Here is a 15,211-nt window from a genome sequence, read left to right on the forward strand (position 1 = left end):
AGTGCATATACAGAAAATGGGAAAGGATGGGTTTTATATACGTTAAGCAGGGCACATCTCCTTTCTTTTAATGTTTATTCACTTTTAAGAGAGAGAGAGGGAGAGACAGAGAGCCACCATGGGGAGGGTCAGAGAGAGGGAGACTCAGAATCCGAAGCAGGCCTCCAGGCTCCGAGCTGTCAGCACAGAGCCCGACGCGGGGCTCGAACTCACACACCTTGAGATCTAGACCTGAGCCGGAGCCCAAGTCGGCCGCCCAATCGACCGAGCCACCCAGGCGTCCTGGTGCCTCGCCTTTGAGAGGCTAACAACGTTAAACGTTGTTCTCGCTCAAACGTCGGTTGGCAGAAAGCCAGGAGCGCTTCGCGCGTTGTGACGGCTGCGGCAACGCTCCGTGCACTGGCAACGGACGCCGGGGGACAGAGGCGAGGACTCGAGCCCGCGCCGGAGCGGCCCCGCGGGAGGCCGCGGCTGGGTCGGTGCGCGCCGTCGGGGCGGGGCAGCGCCTGGGGAGGAGGCCGGGGGCCTGGCCGGTGCGGCCTCGGCTGCCTGGGGAGGCCGCGCCCGCCGCCCGCGGCCCCGCGGGGAGGGCTTCCCGCCGTAGGACGCGCGCGGGGCGCTAGGGGGCGCTGGCGGGCGCCGCGAGGCTCCACGCGGCCAAGCTCCACGCGGCCAGGCCCGGGGCTTGGGGGGGCCGAGCCCGGGTGCCTGTGGCCGGAGCGGGCCCCGCGGAGTCGCGAGGGTGTAGGGGTCGCCGGACGGCCCCGAGGCAGCCGCACACGGTGCAGAAGGCCGGATCCTGCGCCAGACGAGTCCCGCGTGGGCGGCCGTGGGCTGGGGGCGCGTCCCGCCCCCTGGCAGTCGGGCCAGTGGCCGCCCGCGTATGGGGGACCGTAGCGGCCGGCCCGCGAGGATGCCCTGCTCGGGGCGGCGGGGGGGGGGGGGGGGGGGGGGGGGGGGGGCTTGGCCCCGGGGCCGCCGGCGGTGGGGGGGGGGGGGGGGGGAGCCAGTTCCGGTCGCCAGGCGGGTACCGCCAGAGCCCGGCGCCGCGCCGCCGCCTCCAGGAAGGCCTCTCCTCCGTTCACGTCCGCCTCGGCTGGGGGTGGACTTGCTTCCCAACCCCCAGAGTGCGGACATCTCTCCAGCCGGAGGGAAGTCCGAAAAGCGGCGCCCCGCAGGCTCTTTCGTCCAAACCCGGGGAGCGTGATAGTGGAAGTTAATATTAACCATGATGCCCGAACGGGAGCACCGGGAAGTCCGCCGGCCAGTGATTGCTGGGGCAGATTTCACCACTCCAGCCAAATCAGCGTCTTGGGAAGCCGACTGTCTTAGAGTATGACAGTCCTTGACGGGCCCAGAGAGCTGCCTGGAAGGGCCACCACCGGCCCCAGGAAGGCAGGCAACTTAAGGACAGGGGCCAGAACGGAGCACCGCCATCGGAACTTTCCATCCATCGCCTGGCTAAAACGGGATACAGAAAGAACTGATGTTTTGCGTAAAAAAGGTTGCGCTCAGGGCGTGCGATTTCTTCCCCTTTTCCTCTTCCTTTCTTCCCCCTTCTCCTGTATCCGAAGCGCAAGTATTCTCCAATCGGTTCGTGGGCACACAGTGTTTACAAGAGTGAGAGGGAGTCTTAGGACTCAGCTGTACAGGAGAGGATTGAGTCAAGATACACAGTTACGTTGGACTGGAGACAGGACGAGTGCGGCTGACCCCACTCGAGAGTAAATAGAGGTCCGTCTTCTAGAACTACAGGGACGCCAAATAATATAAGGTTGACTGATAAGGCAAGCTGCAGAATAGCAGGGAAAATGTGATCCCATTAGTTGGGGGGGGGGGGGTAGAAGGAGAAAATCCGACCTGTCCTTGTGATTGTAGATGCGGACATAACGTGTCCAGGGGGAATCACTGAAGTTCGGACTGGGACAGGGATAATAGTTTTCCCTCGGAGTGCTCCTTAAATTTTTATTTAAAAATAGGAAAACAAATTTTAATGAAGCTATTTATGCGGAAGACAATTATTTGACATTAGTAAGATGAAAATAAGGTCCGGCCGTGTTATTCCTTCTGTTAAAAAAGAAAAACAAACTCTCCCTCAACTTCAAAAGACTGAAAGCGGAATGAGCTGGAACTTTTCACAACTAGAGGCCACCGTCCCCGGCTTTTCTAACACAAATTTCAGCCTCTGGAAAAAAAAGAGCCCAAGACCACAGCTTGTATCGCTTGAAATTCTCAAGCTTTGCACATCTGTCTGAAAGGTGCTGTTGAATGCATTTCCGGCTCCAATCAATGACCCAACAGTTTCGTTTGTATCGATCTCCCCATTTCTTACCTGAGAAGAAGACATCCGCTCTTTATAAGAGCATTCGAGTTTCCTTTTGCAGAGGGCCTTGCCTGGTTAGCTGACACCTTTAAAACCTTTCCCCAACGCGCAAAATTTCGTGTTAACATTTATACCTGGCGATGGTCGAGAGTTTGCTCTCGACCCTTTTTTAAAATTTCATCTCCCGCCCCCAAGACAATTGTGCACCTGCTGCTCCATGGTTTCCCTGGAGGTAAAGACCCCTTTAGGAGCGAGTTCTCAAGGGTAAAGCCACTGACGCGGGACCCAGGATTTTCCCGGCACCTGCCCCGCAAAAGCCCACTCCTCCCAAGTCCTTCCCAGTTATCTTCGCCCTCGCCCCCACGCTGTGCCCCCCCCCCCCCGGGCCCCCGCGTCCGAGCGGCCCGCGGGGTCCGTCCCGGCGCGAGCCGATGGCGCTCAGTCTCGGCCACACCTAGAAGGCGCCGGATGCGAGACTCGCCCTTGGCTGGGCCCCGCCGCCCCGGCCGGCGCCCCGCTGCTCCCCGCCGCCTCCCCCTGCACCTTCCTGTCCCCGAGGGGGTCGGCCACTCGGCCCCGGGGCAGGTGCCCAACCCGGTCCTGCCGGCGGGCAGCGCGCGGCGGGGCTGGCTCTGGTCGTCACCGCCGCCCCGCGCCCCCTAACCCAACCCCACCCTCCGCGGGACCCGCCACCAGCCCCGACGCCCGGGAGGGGGTAGAAGCGAGGGTGGGGCATGTCCCGGGCGCTGCTCCGCGCCGGACCCGCCGCCGCCGCCGCTCCTGGCCAGTCCCAGCCCGCCGCGCGGCCAGCGCCCTCGCCGGCACAGTGACACTGCGGGCGCCCGGGGCACCGGCCCTTTCTGCACCGATGTGGCCCACGGAGAACCGGCGATCCCGCCGCCGGGACGGCACAGACGCGGCCGCGAACTCCGTTCGCTCGGTAAAGCGCAGCCCGCGGATACTGGGTTCAATTTTACGCGCAGCAGAAAATAGCCCGCCGAGACCCAAACCCCCTCCCCTAGCCAGAGCAAAGTCAGTCCCGGATGTCACGTCCAGACGACCTTCTGAAGCCTGCGCGCGGCAGGCAGGCTCCCGGACCAGCACAAAAGCGGAGCCCTCGTTCTCACCTTGGAACCGGATTCGTTTCAGGCCGAGTGTACCCGCGCTGGGCGGGCACCAGGCCACAAAGCTAAGGTCTCGAAACGCCTCGACGCAAGCGCACGACGTCTCAGTCCTTGGGTCCTCGTTACCAGGGTGGCCTCGCTGGCGGTGCTCTACTGGACCCACACTCCCGGCTTTTTGTGTTTTAAAGCACCAAACGTGAGATCTTTGGACTTCTAAATTAAAGTCACTGCAAAGTCTTGTTAAAATGTTACCCCGAATTAATGGCAGCCGGAGTGCCGACTGCTGGCGAGGGCAGCGCAGCGCCCCGGGGTTCCAGGGCCTCTTCTGCTCCGAGACGCAGGAGGGAAACGCCGCAGCCTCGCCGGGACCTCGAGGGGCAAGAGGCGGGGCGGGGGTGGGGGGTGGGGGTGGAAACCGGCCCGCAGAGCTCAGGGATGCCCCTTTACAGGCCTGTGTTTCTCTGAGCTCAGGGATGCCCCTTTACAGGCCTGTGTTTCTCTGAGCTCAGGGATGCCCCTTTACAGGCCTGTATTTCTCTTAGCGTAAAGCTTTAGAGACGCTACTTCTCTTCTCTAGTGGGTGTGAAAAGTGTGTGGGTTTAAAATTACAACCACGGCGGTAAGCGGTGCCCACTGTCTGGGATTGATTGAAATGACGTAAAAATGGATAGCTTTCCATATGACGCGTGACTAAGTATTCCTTCTGTCTTCCCACCAAAGAGAGAGAGAGAGTGAGAAGAAAGAAAGAAAGAAAGAAAGAAAGAAAGAAAGAGGGAAGGAAGGAGGGAGGGAGGGAGGGAGGAAGGAAGGAAGGAAGAAAAATGGAGAAAGATGGTCACAAATACCCACCTGTGCTGTAAACAGGCGTGCCGCGGGGGGAGGGGGGAGTGGGAGCCACAGAATCCAGACCTCTCACAGGGGGGAGGAAAGACTTCCCGCCTTTGTGATGGATGGAGAGAAAGGTGTGTAATCTTAGTAATTTAACAGGCAAAGGCAACCTATAGAAGGGTTGGAAATAAGGTATAACTACTACCTTCGGTGGAAATGCTTAGCGTTTAGACTAGGAAGTCAATGCCTAATTCTGTGATAAACACAGAATTAGCTGCCCAGGCATATTAATTAATTAACCTCCAGAGGAACAGAGTTATATGGTATGTACCTAACGCCCAGTACAACCCCACCCCAGAAGGATTGGTTGAACTGGGGCTGGGGAGAAGCACAGAATCTTCTTACAACTGTTTATATTATTAGCCCATTCGTCACGTTTCTTGTTTGTGAGTATGTGCGTCACTTAAATTTTTCAAATTATTTTTAAGATGAGTAAATAAAAACTCTACTTTCTATACCCACAATCTCTTTATTGAAACTATAAACTTGTAAAATTCTTTTCTTATTTCTCCCTCTTAAAATCTCACTAAGCCCTTTTCAGTTTCATGTCCTTGGTCTGTGTGTGTGCATCGGCAATCCCTGCTAATGTTTTCACATGCCCCCAGCCCCGGATTTATTAAAATAAACAGGAGAATCGCCTACCTAGGGAACCACCATAAAGTTGTTCATTCATTTCAAGGACATCGGAGAATTTTCTTCTCTTCACCCCACCTACCATAGCCCCGAGGAAAGAACTTCTGAGGACAGAGCGATTGGCAAACCCGAGTATCAAGTTTCAGTATGGCTCGGAAGTGAGAATTTATTTCTCAATTTGCTGTCCTTCCCCATTCCAGTCTGCTTATTCACCCTCAATAGTTCCAACTCTGTTCAGTCCTGAAAAAGAAAATGGCATGCAAATACAATGTAGGATTTGAGAAACTGATTGGTGGGGAGAAGGCTGGCCTGAATGATGAATGCTAGCAGCCTTGATATTGCATTCGGTGTGTCCCAATTACCTGTCCCTTGACAAAGACCTTGAGTTTTTCATGTGGAATGGGAGTTCCTAGGAACGGAGGCATTCTGTATGAAGTTCTTCTTCAAGTGGCAATTACTTCTAGTCTCATTTTATAATCAAACAGGCTGAGCTGCCTGACGTTCAGAGTGAAACACAGATGATCTGTGTTTCCAGCTAATATGGACAGTGCTACAAGGCTGTAAAATTCTCAATCCGCTAATCAAAGCACCAGGGGGAGGTGAGTTCCTCTTGTCTTCTCTTTTCCAATGGAATCATGAAATTAAGTCCCCCAAGTCGGCTGGGATAGATATACACAAAATCAGAAGGTAAAGATGGGCAGAGAAAGGAGAGAGCATTTTCTGGGGCACTGAAGCAATCCTTTTAGCACAACCTCACTTGTCCCTACACCCATCCAGGCAGGAAGTCGGGGCTCTTATTGCTATCCCTATTTTTTTCAGATGAGCTGACTGTAGTGCAGAAAAAGACTGGTGACTTCTCCAGACTCACAAAGCTAAGCTGCTAAACCAGATGAACTTCTGACTCAAAATGCAGTCTTCTTTTAGAACACCACCACTCACGGCACTGTCCAGCCGTTCTCTGCTCCTGGCTCCGATATCTTATTCTCGTGTCCTTAAATTTGATGTTCTGACACCGTTTTCAGGAGAAAGGAGTTACAGAGGCTGGTGACTGTTTCCAATAGAAGCAAAGCAAAGCAGGTTCTTCATGAATCCCTGGTGGAAAACTGAGGTACTCACTAACAAACATGTAGGCAGGCAATTTTCTGAGCTCTTACGAGGTGCCTGGTCAGGTGATACAAAATGAAAACAGACAGTCTCTGCCCCAGGAGCTCTCCTGGTAGCCAGAAGAATCAGAGAGACCAGACAACTGGTCAACCTACCCCAAACTGGCCAAAATTCTTTTTTTTTATTATTTAATTTTTTTAACGTTTATTTATTTTTGAGACAGAGAGAGACAGAGCATGAACGGGGGAGGGGCAGAGACAGAGGGAGACACAGAATCGGAAGCAGGCTCCAGGCTTTGAGGCATCAGCCCAGAGCCCGACGCGGGGCTCGAACTCAAGGACCGCGAGATCGTGACCTGAGCTGAAGTCAGACGCCTAACCGACTGAGCCACCCAGGCGCCCCTGGCCAAAATTCTTCTTGTTCTTGCTTAACAATAGATCAGGTACAAGGGAGGTCACTGATTCCCAGCAGCGTGAGCATGGGCCACGATCCTGGAAAAAGCTGGATCTACGACAGGTCTCCTGCTACTTACTTATGCTCATCTGAATCTCCACACGGTGTATAACTTCACAAATCATCTTGTAGAGAAACAGCCGTTTGGGGAACTTGTTATGAATTTGACTTTGGCAAAACGTTTAAGGATTTGGTTAAAGTCCAAAATGTCTTCAGCATGAGTAAGATTTTTTAAAGTTTTTTTTTCTTTTTTTTATTAAGCCAAATTGTTGTTGGGACCTGAGCTGTAGAGAACGTCATAGTAAAGAACCTCACTGTTATCAAAGCCACGACTTATGTAGCCCTTGCTGTATACTAACACCAGGAAGTTTTATACTGCACCAAGAAACATTATTTAAATATTGTTTCGTACTGCATTAGGAATTTTTAATATCCAGAGTCTTGAATAAAGCCAGTGGTGAGGTTTCCGTGTTTGTGCAAGGGGAACAGTGCAAACAGCAAATCTCATTAGAAGGAAGGTAGGGACCGGTGTTACAATCAAAATTAAAGAAGAGACGGACTCAGAAGGAGGCACCTTGTAACCGGGAAGAATAAACCCATGCTCAAATCATGGATGTAAAATCTCTCTCCGTGTCCAGCCTTGTCCAAAGAAATCAAAGGGGAGAGGGGAGAGGAAGGGAAGGTTGAACATCTATTATGTGACAGGCACCATTCTGGGTTTTAAAAACAAAACCAAGCGGGACCTTTGAAAATGTTAGACACAAATGATATACTTTGGTTCATAGTACCCCCATTCCGTTTGTTTTGAATTCCTTTTGCTTGTAGGTGATTTCTCTGACATCAGCAAGCCGATAAAGAACAAGCTGATGATGTCTTTTGCGGTGTGATTCAAATGAAAGGTACAACGATCTTCTGAAAGAAGAAGAATAAGTGAGAGATACAGTGTTGTTGTGATATCATCTACTAGCTGCTTCAATAAGTAGCCAGCTTATTTGTAATTTATCACACCCACCCTGGTGGCCTTAATACAGATGTGGTACCGGGGCGCCTGGGTGGCTCGGTCGGTTAAGCGTCTGACTTCAGCTCAGGTCATGATCTCACAGACCGTGAGTTCGAGCCCCACGTCGGGCTCTGGGCTGATGGCTCAGAGCCTGGAGCCTGCTTCCGATTCTGTGTCTCCCTCTCTGTCTGCCCCTCCCCCGTTCATGCTCTGTCTCTCTCTGTCTCAAAAATAAACGTAAAAAAAAAGAAAAAAATTAAAAAAAAAAATAGAGAGTTCTTTCTCACAGTGTCTCCGTGAGAAAGAACATACCCTCTTACGTTTTACGGGGGTCTCTCAAAGGTGTGTAGGCTCCGCTGGGATGAGTCAGGATATCCCCGCCCATAAAAGGGCTGGAGTCCCACCTCCCGACACACTTCTAAAGTGCCTACAAGGGCCGGGCAGGGGTGGGGAGTGGGGGTTCCAGGCAAGCAAGGTATTCTTTACGTATTTGCTTCCAAAATTAAATCGCCAAAAACGGAGGCCAATTTAACATTTTTTACAAACCCGTTGTGGCCACTTTGTTGAGTCGCTTGGGGAAAGAAGATTCTATACGTTTGGCGAGATCACAGAGTTGTCCTAGCTGTACATTCTGTCCTTCACGTTAAAACTATACTTGTGTCTCTGGCAGGCCCCATGCTCCTTTCTTGGTTTGCCCACCGGGGCCCCCATTCCTGTAGTTGAAAATAAGAAAGGGTGATTTAACTGTAACATCTATTTCAATCATCGGTTGCTACATAACAAAGCTCACCCAAAGCTCAGTAGTGCATGGAAACCGTTTTTTCTAAGTCTTTGCCACCTGTGGATTGCCTGAGCTCATCTGGGCATTTTCTTCCCCTGGCCTCCCTTAAGTTACAGTCAGATGCTGGCAGGGCAGATGGAGTCAGCTGTCGGTAAGACCGAGCTCCCCAACTTTGGCATGGAGTCACAGGGTCGCTCCTCTCCGTGGGGTCTCTCCAAATGGTCTCCCCACCTTGGTAACTGCACTGCTTACCCCTTACGTAGCTCAGACTTCCCAAGAGCACAAGAAACAGCCTGCGGGGCTCTCTTAGGGGTTGGTCCCCAGGCTGACACTGCATCTCGTCTACTCCATTCTGTTGGGTTAGAGTAGCGGGTCCAACCCACATGGTACAAGCAGCTTATACGAGGTTATACACACCCAAGGTACGGTTCAATGGAGGCCAACCCTTGGGGACTCACTCCCGCCATCACAACTGCACAAAGGCAAAAATCATACATTCACGTTGGCAGGGCATCATGGGTTCTTCCTTTTATACTTTGAGAAAGAGACATACCCCTCCCCACGTTCCCTGATTCACCTATCTCAAGTGACTCAGTAACGTGAGTGAGTTCTTGACGTGGCTCTTTGTGTTTTCAAATAAAAAGACAAACCTGTTTGGTTTGGGTTTTTTGCTTCGATGCTTGGGTGCCGTGCTTCCCAACAAAACGTCACCATGATGGCTTTTAAATCCGAGGGTTTCAGATTCCCACAACCCTTGGATGGGTTGCCAGGGGTCCCATTGCCTACAATTGTGTCTAAAATGTGTGTGCGCGTGCGCGCGCGTGCTCGCTCCTGGGGAGGAGTTTCCTAGCTTTCCTCAGATTATCATCTAAAGCGATTTCAAATTGCCAAGACCTCTAAGAGGGCTTACAACTCCGGGAGCATGGCCCTGCATTTTTACCTGCTGTCACGCCTCCCCAGTGGGGGAAGGGCAGTGTGTCGTCAACCTTTCATGTATGTTTCTTTTCCTTTCTTTTTTTTTTTCTCCCCCAGGGAGGGTGCGCGCTCGTGCCTGTGCATGCACAAGCAGGGGAGAGGGGTGGAGGGAGAGAGGGAATCCGAAGCAGGGTCCACACTCGGCGCAGAGCCTGACCTGGGCCTTGGTCCCTGACCACCCTGGGATCAGGAGTCGGGCATTCAACGGAGTCACCCAGGTGCCCATGTATTTCTTTCTACAGTGAAACAAAAAGCAGTCACTGTCTGGCCCCTGAGACCACTTCAACTGAAGTCTGCCTGAGGGAAGAAAAGAAATGGGCTGGATGCCTCTGCTCCCAAGAATTACTGTGAGAACGAACTCTCCTTTGTTGGGGTTAAAGGCATTGGAATTGCCTAAGAATTTTAGCTCTTATCATTTCCCCACCTGTACCTGGTAAATAGTGAAGAATGTAACTTAACGGGACTTTTGATTCTTCCGCCATCCCCTTCCACCCTCCTCAGCACTCGGCTTTTCTCCTTTCTTCTTTTCCCTATTCGTCTTTTCCAATTTTGTAGGATGTAACAGCCGAGGGTGCTACTTAGTCTCCTTGGGCCAAGTGTGTGCTAAAATGCCTAGTGTGATTTCAGCTGGGGACACTGCCTTGAACCTGACCAAGTGAGGCCCCTCTGCTCACTTTATCTAGTAGGAACTGGGGACATCCTGGGGAAGGAACTCAGACTGGAAGCAGGACCTGTCTAGGGTCAGAGGAATAAAGAATGTGGAAAAGGGTAAAATACTAGAAGCAAATAGATTGGATTAGGTGGTAGATAAAACCCAGGAGTAAACTGCAGAATTTCACATTTTTTTTAAATGTTTATTTATGTTTGAGAGAGACAGAGTTGTGTGCGTGATAGAGCACACAAGCAGGGGAGGGGCAGAGAAAGAGGGAGACAGAGAATCCCAAGCAGGGTCCAGGCTCTGAGACGTCTGCACAGAGCCTGACATGGGGCTTGAACTCACAAACTGTAAGATCATGACCTGAGCAGAAAGTTGGACCCTTAACCAAGTAAGCCACCCAGGCCCCCCTAGAATTTCAAATCTTTAATGTAACCTCTGTTATGCTTAACAAAATAGACTCCCCTTTCCTTGCTGAAACTTTCTGTCCAAAACATTCAGCATGTCCAAAGCATCCAGGGGCCCCTTGGGATAAATATCCACCTTGCCATTTCTCGAAAGAATCCAGCCAACCACTCAGCTCAGATATCCCTCTTCAAGATAAATGCTTTAAGTTATTCTCCTACCCCTTCCTTTTCTCTGTAGCGTTTATCAGTATGGAGAATTACATAGTTTCTTACCACCAGCGTGCAAGTTCTTCCAGTGCCCACAGATATAGCCTGGCGCAAAGGAAAACAGTGAACAAATATGCTTTAAGGACTCGTATGGCCGCGCTCTCATCATATACATGGCAGGTGGGGGCTCCAGCGCCTACTTTCTTCATTGGGGATGGGGAGGGGGTGTGGGGAACAGCACTGCAGCTCGAGGGCTTGACCAGACTCAAGCTTGGTACAAAATGTCATTGATGGAACACCTGGCACGAGAAATGCCCAACGAGAAAGTCATCTGTATCCACTACGTGTCAATCTGCAAAACCTGATGGGCAGGGCCACTGCAGTCAGCCCTTACCTTGCCGCCCTGTGACTCGGTTTCTTCCCTAGAAGGGCAGGACAGTGATACCCTAGGACTGTAGCTTTAGTTGTACTCTACCGACATGTCCTCCCTGGATCTCTCCAAAGTCTAAGCATTGCTGTGTCAGGGGGCGCCTGGGTGGTTGTCGGTTGGCTCCAACTTCGGCTCAAGTCATGATCTCACGGTTCCTGAGTTCGAGCCCCGCATCGGGGTCTGTGCTGACAGCTCCGGAGCCTGGAGCCTGCTTCAGATTCTGTCTCCCTCTCTCTGCCCCTCCTTCCCTTACACTCTCTCTCAAAATTAAATTTTTTTTTAATGTTTATTTACTTTTGAGACAGAGAGAGACAGAGGATGAACAGGGGAGGGTCAGAGAGAGAGAGGGAGACACAGAATCTGAAACAGGCTCCGGGCTCTGAGTTGTCAGCACAGACCCCGATGCGGGGCTCGAACTCAGGAACCGTGAGATCATGACCTGAGCCACCCAGGTGCCCCAGTCTCTCTCAAAATTAAATAAACATTAAAAAAAAAAGTTAAGATCACAATGCTAAATAAACTTTAAAAAGCTGGGGGGGGGGGCACTTTGGTTGCCCAATCTGTTAAGGGTCCCACTGGATCTTGGCTCAGGTCACGATCTCTGCATGACCTGAGCAGACCTTGGTGGGTCGCCAGCTGGGAGACTGCTTGGTATTCTCTCTGCCCCTCCCCCGCTCATACTCTTAAATAAACTTAAAACAAATTAAAGTCACAATGCACATTTTCTTTGGATTCGTTCTTGTGACTCCTTCAGAGTATTTTTAATGCAGTAACACTACTTCCCAAGGTGTGGATGTGTGAAGACTGGCAAATTCAGTGTTGAGAGGGAGTGTGCAGGCTCTTGGTGACACGTAGACAAAGAAAACTTCAAAAACCTCTTTAGGCAGGTCTCAAGAGTCAACTAGAACACCAAAATTACTTGGATGTTCCCCTCTGGTGAAAGCGATATACTAGAAATTAAAATTCCTATGGTGTTAAGATTGACCATTACTTTTTAGAAGCTAAAATCACGGAAATGCAGAACATAGGCTCATGCCAGGAGGTTTTTGCCCTTGCCAAAACCAAAACCTTAGCTATCCAAACGTTCGTCTTTTAAGTTTCGTCCTTGAAGTCAGTTCTACCAAAAAAACGAGAAGGAGAAATTCGCAGGAGCTCCCGCTAGACATTGAACCTCATTAACATGTTCCCAACGCTGCCCATAGTTAACATTCATCTCAAAAATTGGCTTTTGTGACAGAGGCACCAGCAGAGTGAAAAGGGATTCCAGATTTTATTATTTTTTTTTTTTAAGATTGAGAAAACACACCCAAGGCAAAAGTGGTTTTGATCAATCGGTTTTCAGCAAACGGAGCAAGTTACTCGGGGACATACTCAAAACTGGTCCGCTCGAACTGGGAAACAGGGCTTTGACCAGGCAACTGTGGGCAACCAGAATCGGAACAAGTCTGAAAACAAACCTCACATTTTTCTCCTCCCCCCCACCCCCATCCCCACCGTTCAAGTGGCAGACAAAATAAATTACCATAAATTACGTGCCTAGGCAACTTAGAAACAAAACAGAACAACGTGAGGCTGAGGGTGTCCTCAGCTCCTCTGGGAAGTAACACTGCGCTTCTGGCCTGCAGGCTGGGTCGGATCGGGGGCCGTCAGACGTCGGGATAGTTGCAGTAATATACCGCAGAGCTGGCATCGGAAACCACCGAGGAGATGGCCCCGTGGCTGTCTGGGAGGGTTACGCTGGAGTCAGGCCCCTGGTAGGGGAGCCCCATCTCGGGCTTGCACACAAAGTGCAGATACTGTTCAAATTCCGTGCGGTCCACCTCCCCGAGGAGCTCGGCGGGCTGGCTCGGGTCCGCGCCGTCGCGGCAGGGCAGCGCCTCGGGAGGGGGCGACGGCTGCCCGGGGCCCGGCGGGGGCTGCGGGGGCTGCATGGGGAAGCCGCGCCCGCCGCCCGCCGCCGGCGAGCTAAGGGCGTTGTAGTACAGCTGCAGGGCGCTGGGGGGCGCCACGTGGCCCGGCAGGGCAGGGCCCGCCTGCTCCAGGCCGAGGCGGGAGTGCACGGGGCCGACGGGCGGCTCGGGGGGCCCCGCGTAGTCCGAGGCCTGCGGGTAGCTGTAGGGGCCGGCCGCCGGGCAGTCCCCGGGCAGCGGCGCGGCGAAGAAGGCCGGGTCGGGCTCCACGCCGTCCAGCGGGGACGTGTCCGGCGTGGGCAGCGGGTAGCCGTCGAGCTGGGGCGCGCCCAGTCCCTGGCAGTCGCGGTAGTGGGCGCCCAGGTGAGGCGGCAGCAGCGGCGGGCCCGCGGGGAAGCCCTGCTCGGGGAAGGGCAGGCCCAGGCCGTCCATGGCCACGCGGCCGCCCTCCGGGCCCAGCGAGGCGGCCTGCGTGTCGGCGAGGCCGTGCAGGAAGCCGCCCTCCACCCGCTTGAGTCGCTTCACCTGCTTGCGCCTGCGGGGCCGGTACTTGTAGTTGGGGTGGTCCTGCATGTGTTGCACGCGCAGCCGCTCGGCCTCCTCCACGAAGGGCCGCTTCTCCGCCAGCGTCAGCGCTTTCCACGACTTGCCTGCGTGGGCGCAGAAGGGGGGAGAGGGGCGCGGGGCTTACTCTCCGAGCTCCCGCTCCCGGGCCCTCGCCTGGCCCCACCTCTCCCCTCCGACCCCTACTTGTGCAGCTAGAGGGAGGAAGAGGTCGCGTGGAAGGGTGAACGTCTGCGACCCCGGAGGCCGAGCGGAGCGCGAACCCTTGGGGAAGCCGGGAGAGCGCGCGTCCTCTAAAAGGGCATCCCTGCCTTCTTGTAGCCTCCTGGAAGCAGGGCCCTAGTTCACCCATCCCCGGGCTTTCACGGAACTGAAAACGTCCCCTCCCCGGGGAAGGGGTCGGGAACCGGCAGGACCAAGCCGGCTTGGCTCCTGGGATACCCTGGCCGCGGCCGGGACGCGCGGGGACGCCGCTTCCCCAGGGTCGTCGCGGCCGAGCCCCCGGTCACCCGGGTGACCCGGGCCCGGACGACAGAGAAACCGTTTGGAGGGTAGGGAGAGGGGCCTAGGCGGGAGGGGAGCCGACCCTGGCGGCCGCACACCACTGGCCCGGAGCGCCGGGCACGCGCCCTCCTGGGCTCAAGGAAGCGGCCCCGCGACTCGCTCCACCCTGGGTCCCGCGCTGGACTCACCCAGCATCTTGCTCAACTCGGCGTTGTGCAGGTCCGGGTTCTGCTGCGCCAGGCGCTTGCGCTCGTCCTTGGCCCACACCATGAAGGCGTTCATCGGCCGCCGGATGCGAGACTCGCCCTTGGCCCGGCCCGCCGCCCCGGCCGGCGCCCCGCTGCTCGCCGCCGCCTCGCCCTTCACCTTCATGTCCCCGAGGGGACTCAACGACTCGGCCCAGGGACAGGGGCCCAGCCCGGCCATCACCGCGGGCAGCGCGCTGCGGGGCTGGCTCTGGTCGTCACTGGCGTACCCCGCATCCGGGCTGCTCATGGCGCTCCAGCCCTGCCCCTCGCCCCACCACCCTCCGCCGGACACGCCGCCTCCCCCGACGCGGGGGAGGGGGTGGGAGCGTGGGACGCAGATGCCCGGCGGGCCGCTCCAGGCTCACGGGCCCGAGCCCGCTGCGACGTTGCAGGGCGGTCCCCAGCCCACCGCGCAGACCGCGTCCCCGCCGGCCAAGTGACACTGCGGGCGCCCCGGGCCCTTTTCTGCACTGATGTGGCCAATGGAGTGGCGGGGGCGGGCCGGGTGAGCGTTCTTAGGCCCACGCCCAGCCGGCCGCCGGAGTCCCAAGTCTCCGCTCAACCCCACGCCCTCCCTTTCCCCTCCCCCGGCCCCGCGCCCAAGGCTACACCTGCCCGCGGGAAAACTGGCTGAAGCCGGGCTCTGGCGCCACGTTCCCTGCGACTCGGGAAGAGGGACTCCTGAAACACCTTCTGGAATGTCCACTGCACCGCTGGGTAGAAGAACGTGGCCACGGCAGTTCGGATGAACAAACTGAGCTATTATGGAAGCTAGGGGTTTCAGTGCCGGGTGACCTCGCTATCTTCCAGGAGAACCCCGCGGGTGTCTTCTTCAAATGTTTTTATTGAATGCAGTAGGTACTGCTGATCATACGTTAAAAAGTTTATAAATAAATACAAAGGTCCTCCCCAAGGACTCAACCTGCTTGCTGTGTTTATTACACTCAAAATGCTATGTCCGAGGTGAATTCTAATTGCTAAAACAAGATAAAATACAGAATGACA

At 54.6% G+C, this 15,211-nt stretch overlaps 2 protein-coding genes across 2 annotated transcripts; both read right to left on the reverse strand.

Moving 5' to 3' along the window:
• Nucleotides 1–330: 330 nt before the first annotated feature.
• Nucleotides 331–1,230, reverse strand: LOC125924264 (basic proline-rich protein-like). Its single transcript, XM_049632695.1, has one exon. The coding sequence runs from the start codon at nt 1,228–1,230 to the stop codon at nt 331–333; it is 900 nt and encodes a 299-aa protein (XP_049488652.1).
• Nucleotides 1,231–11,564: 10,334 nt separating this feature from the next.
• SOX17 (SRY-box transcription factor 17) lies at nt 11,565–14,638 on the reverse strand. Its single transcript, XM_049633695.1, has 2 exons — nt 14,147–14,638; nt 11,565–13,540 (listed from the first exon to the last, which is right to left on the reverse strand). Exons 1-2 carry the CDS (start codon nt 14,451–14,453, stop codon nt 12,627–12,629), a joined length of 1,221 nt encoding a protein of 406 aa, XP_049489652.1. The 5' UTR covers nt 14,454–14,638; the 3' UTR covers nt 11,565–12,626.
• Between the last annotated feature and the right edge of the window lie 573 nt (nt 14,639–15,211).

Source organism: Panthera uncia, chromosome F2, assembly GCF_023721935.1.
Source record: "Panthera uncia isolate 11264 chromosome F2, Puncia_PCG_1.0, whole genome shotgun sequence".
NCBI classification, from domain to species: Eukaryota; Metazoa; Chordata; class Mammalia; order Carnivora; family Felidae; genus Panthera; species Panthera uncia.

Excerpts from the sequence above, each read along its gene's own strand:
- LOC125924264 (XM_049632695.1), bottom strand. The coding sequence starts at position 1,230 with ATGGTTAATATTAACTTCCACTATCACGCTCCCCGGGTTTGGACGAAA.
- SOX17 (XM_049633695.1), bottom strand. The coding sequence starts at position 14,453 with ATGAGCAGCCCGGATGCGGGGTACGCCAGTGACGACCAGAGCCAGCCC. Across the intron at positions 13,541-14,146 it reads CGAGTTGAGCAAGATGCTGG|GCAAGTCGTGGAAAGCGCTG; the intron begins GTGAGTCCAGCG and ends GCGCCCACGCAG.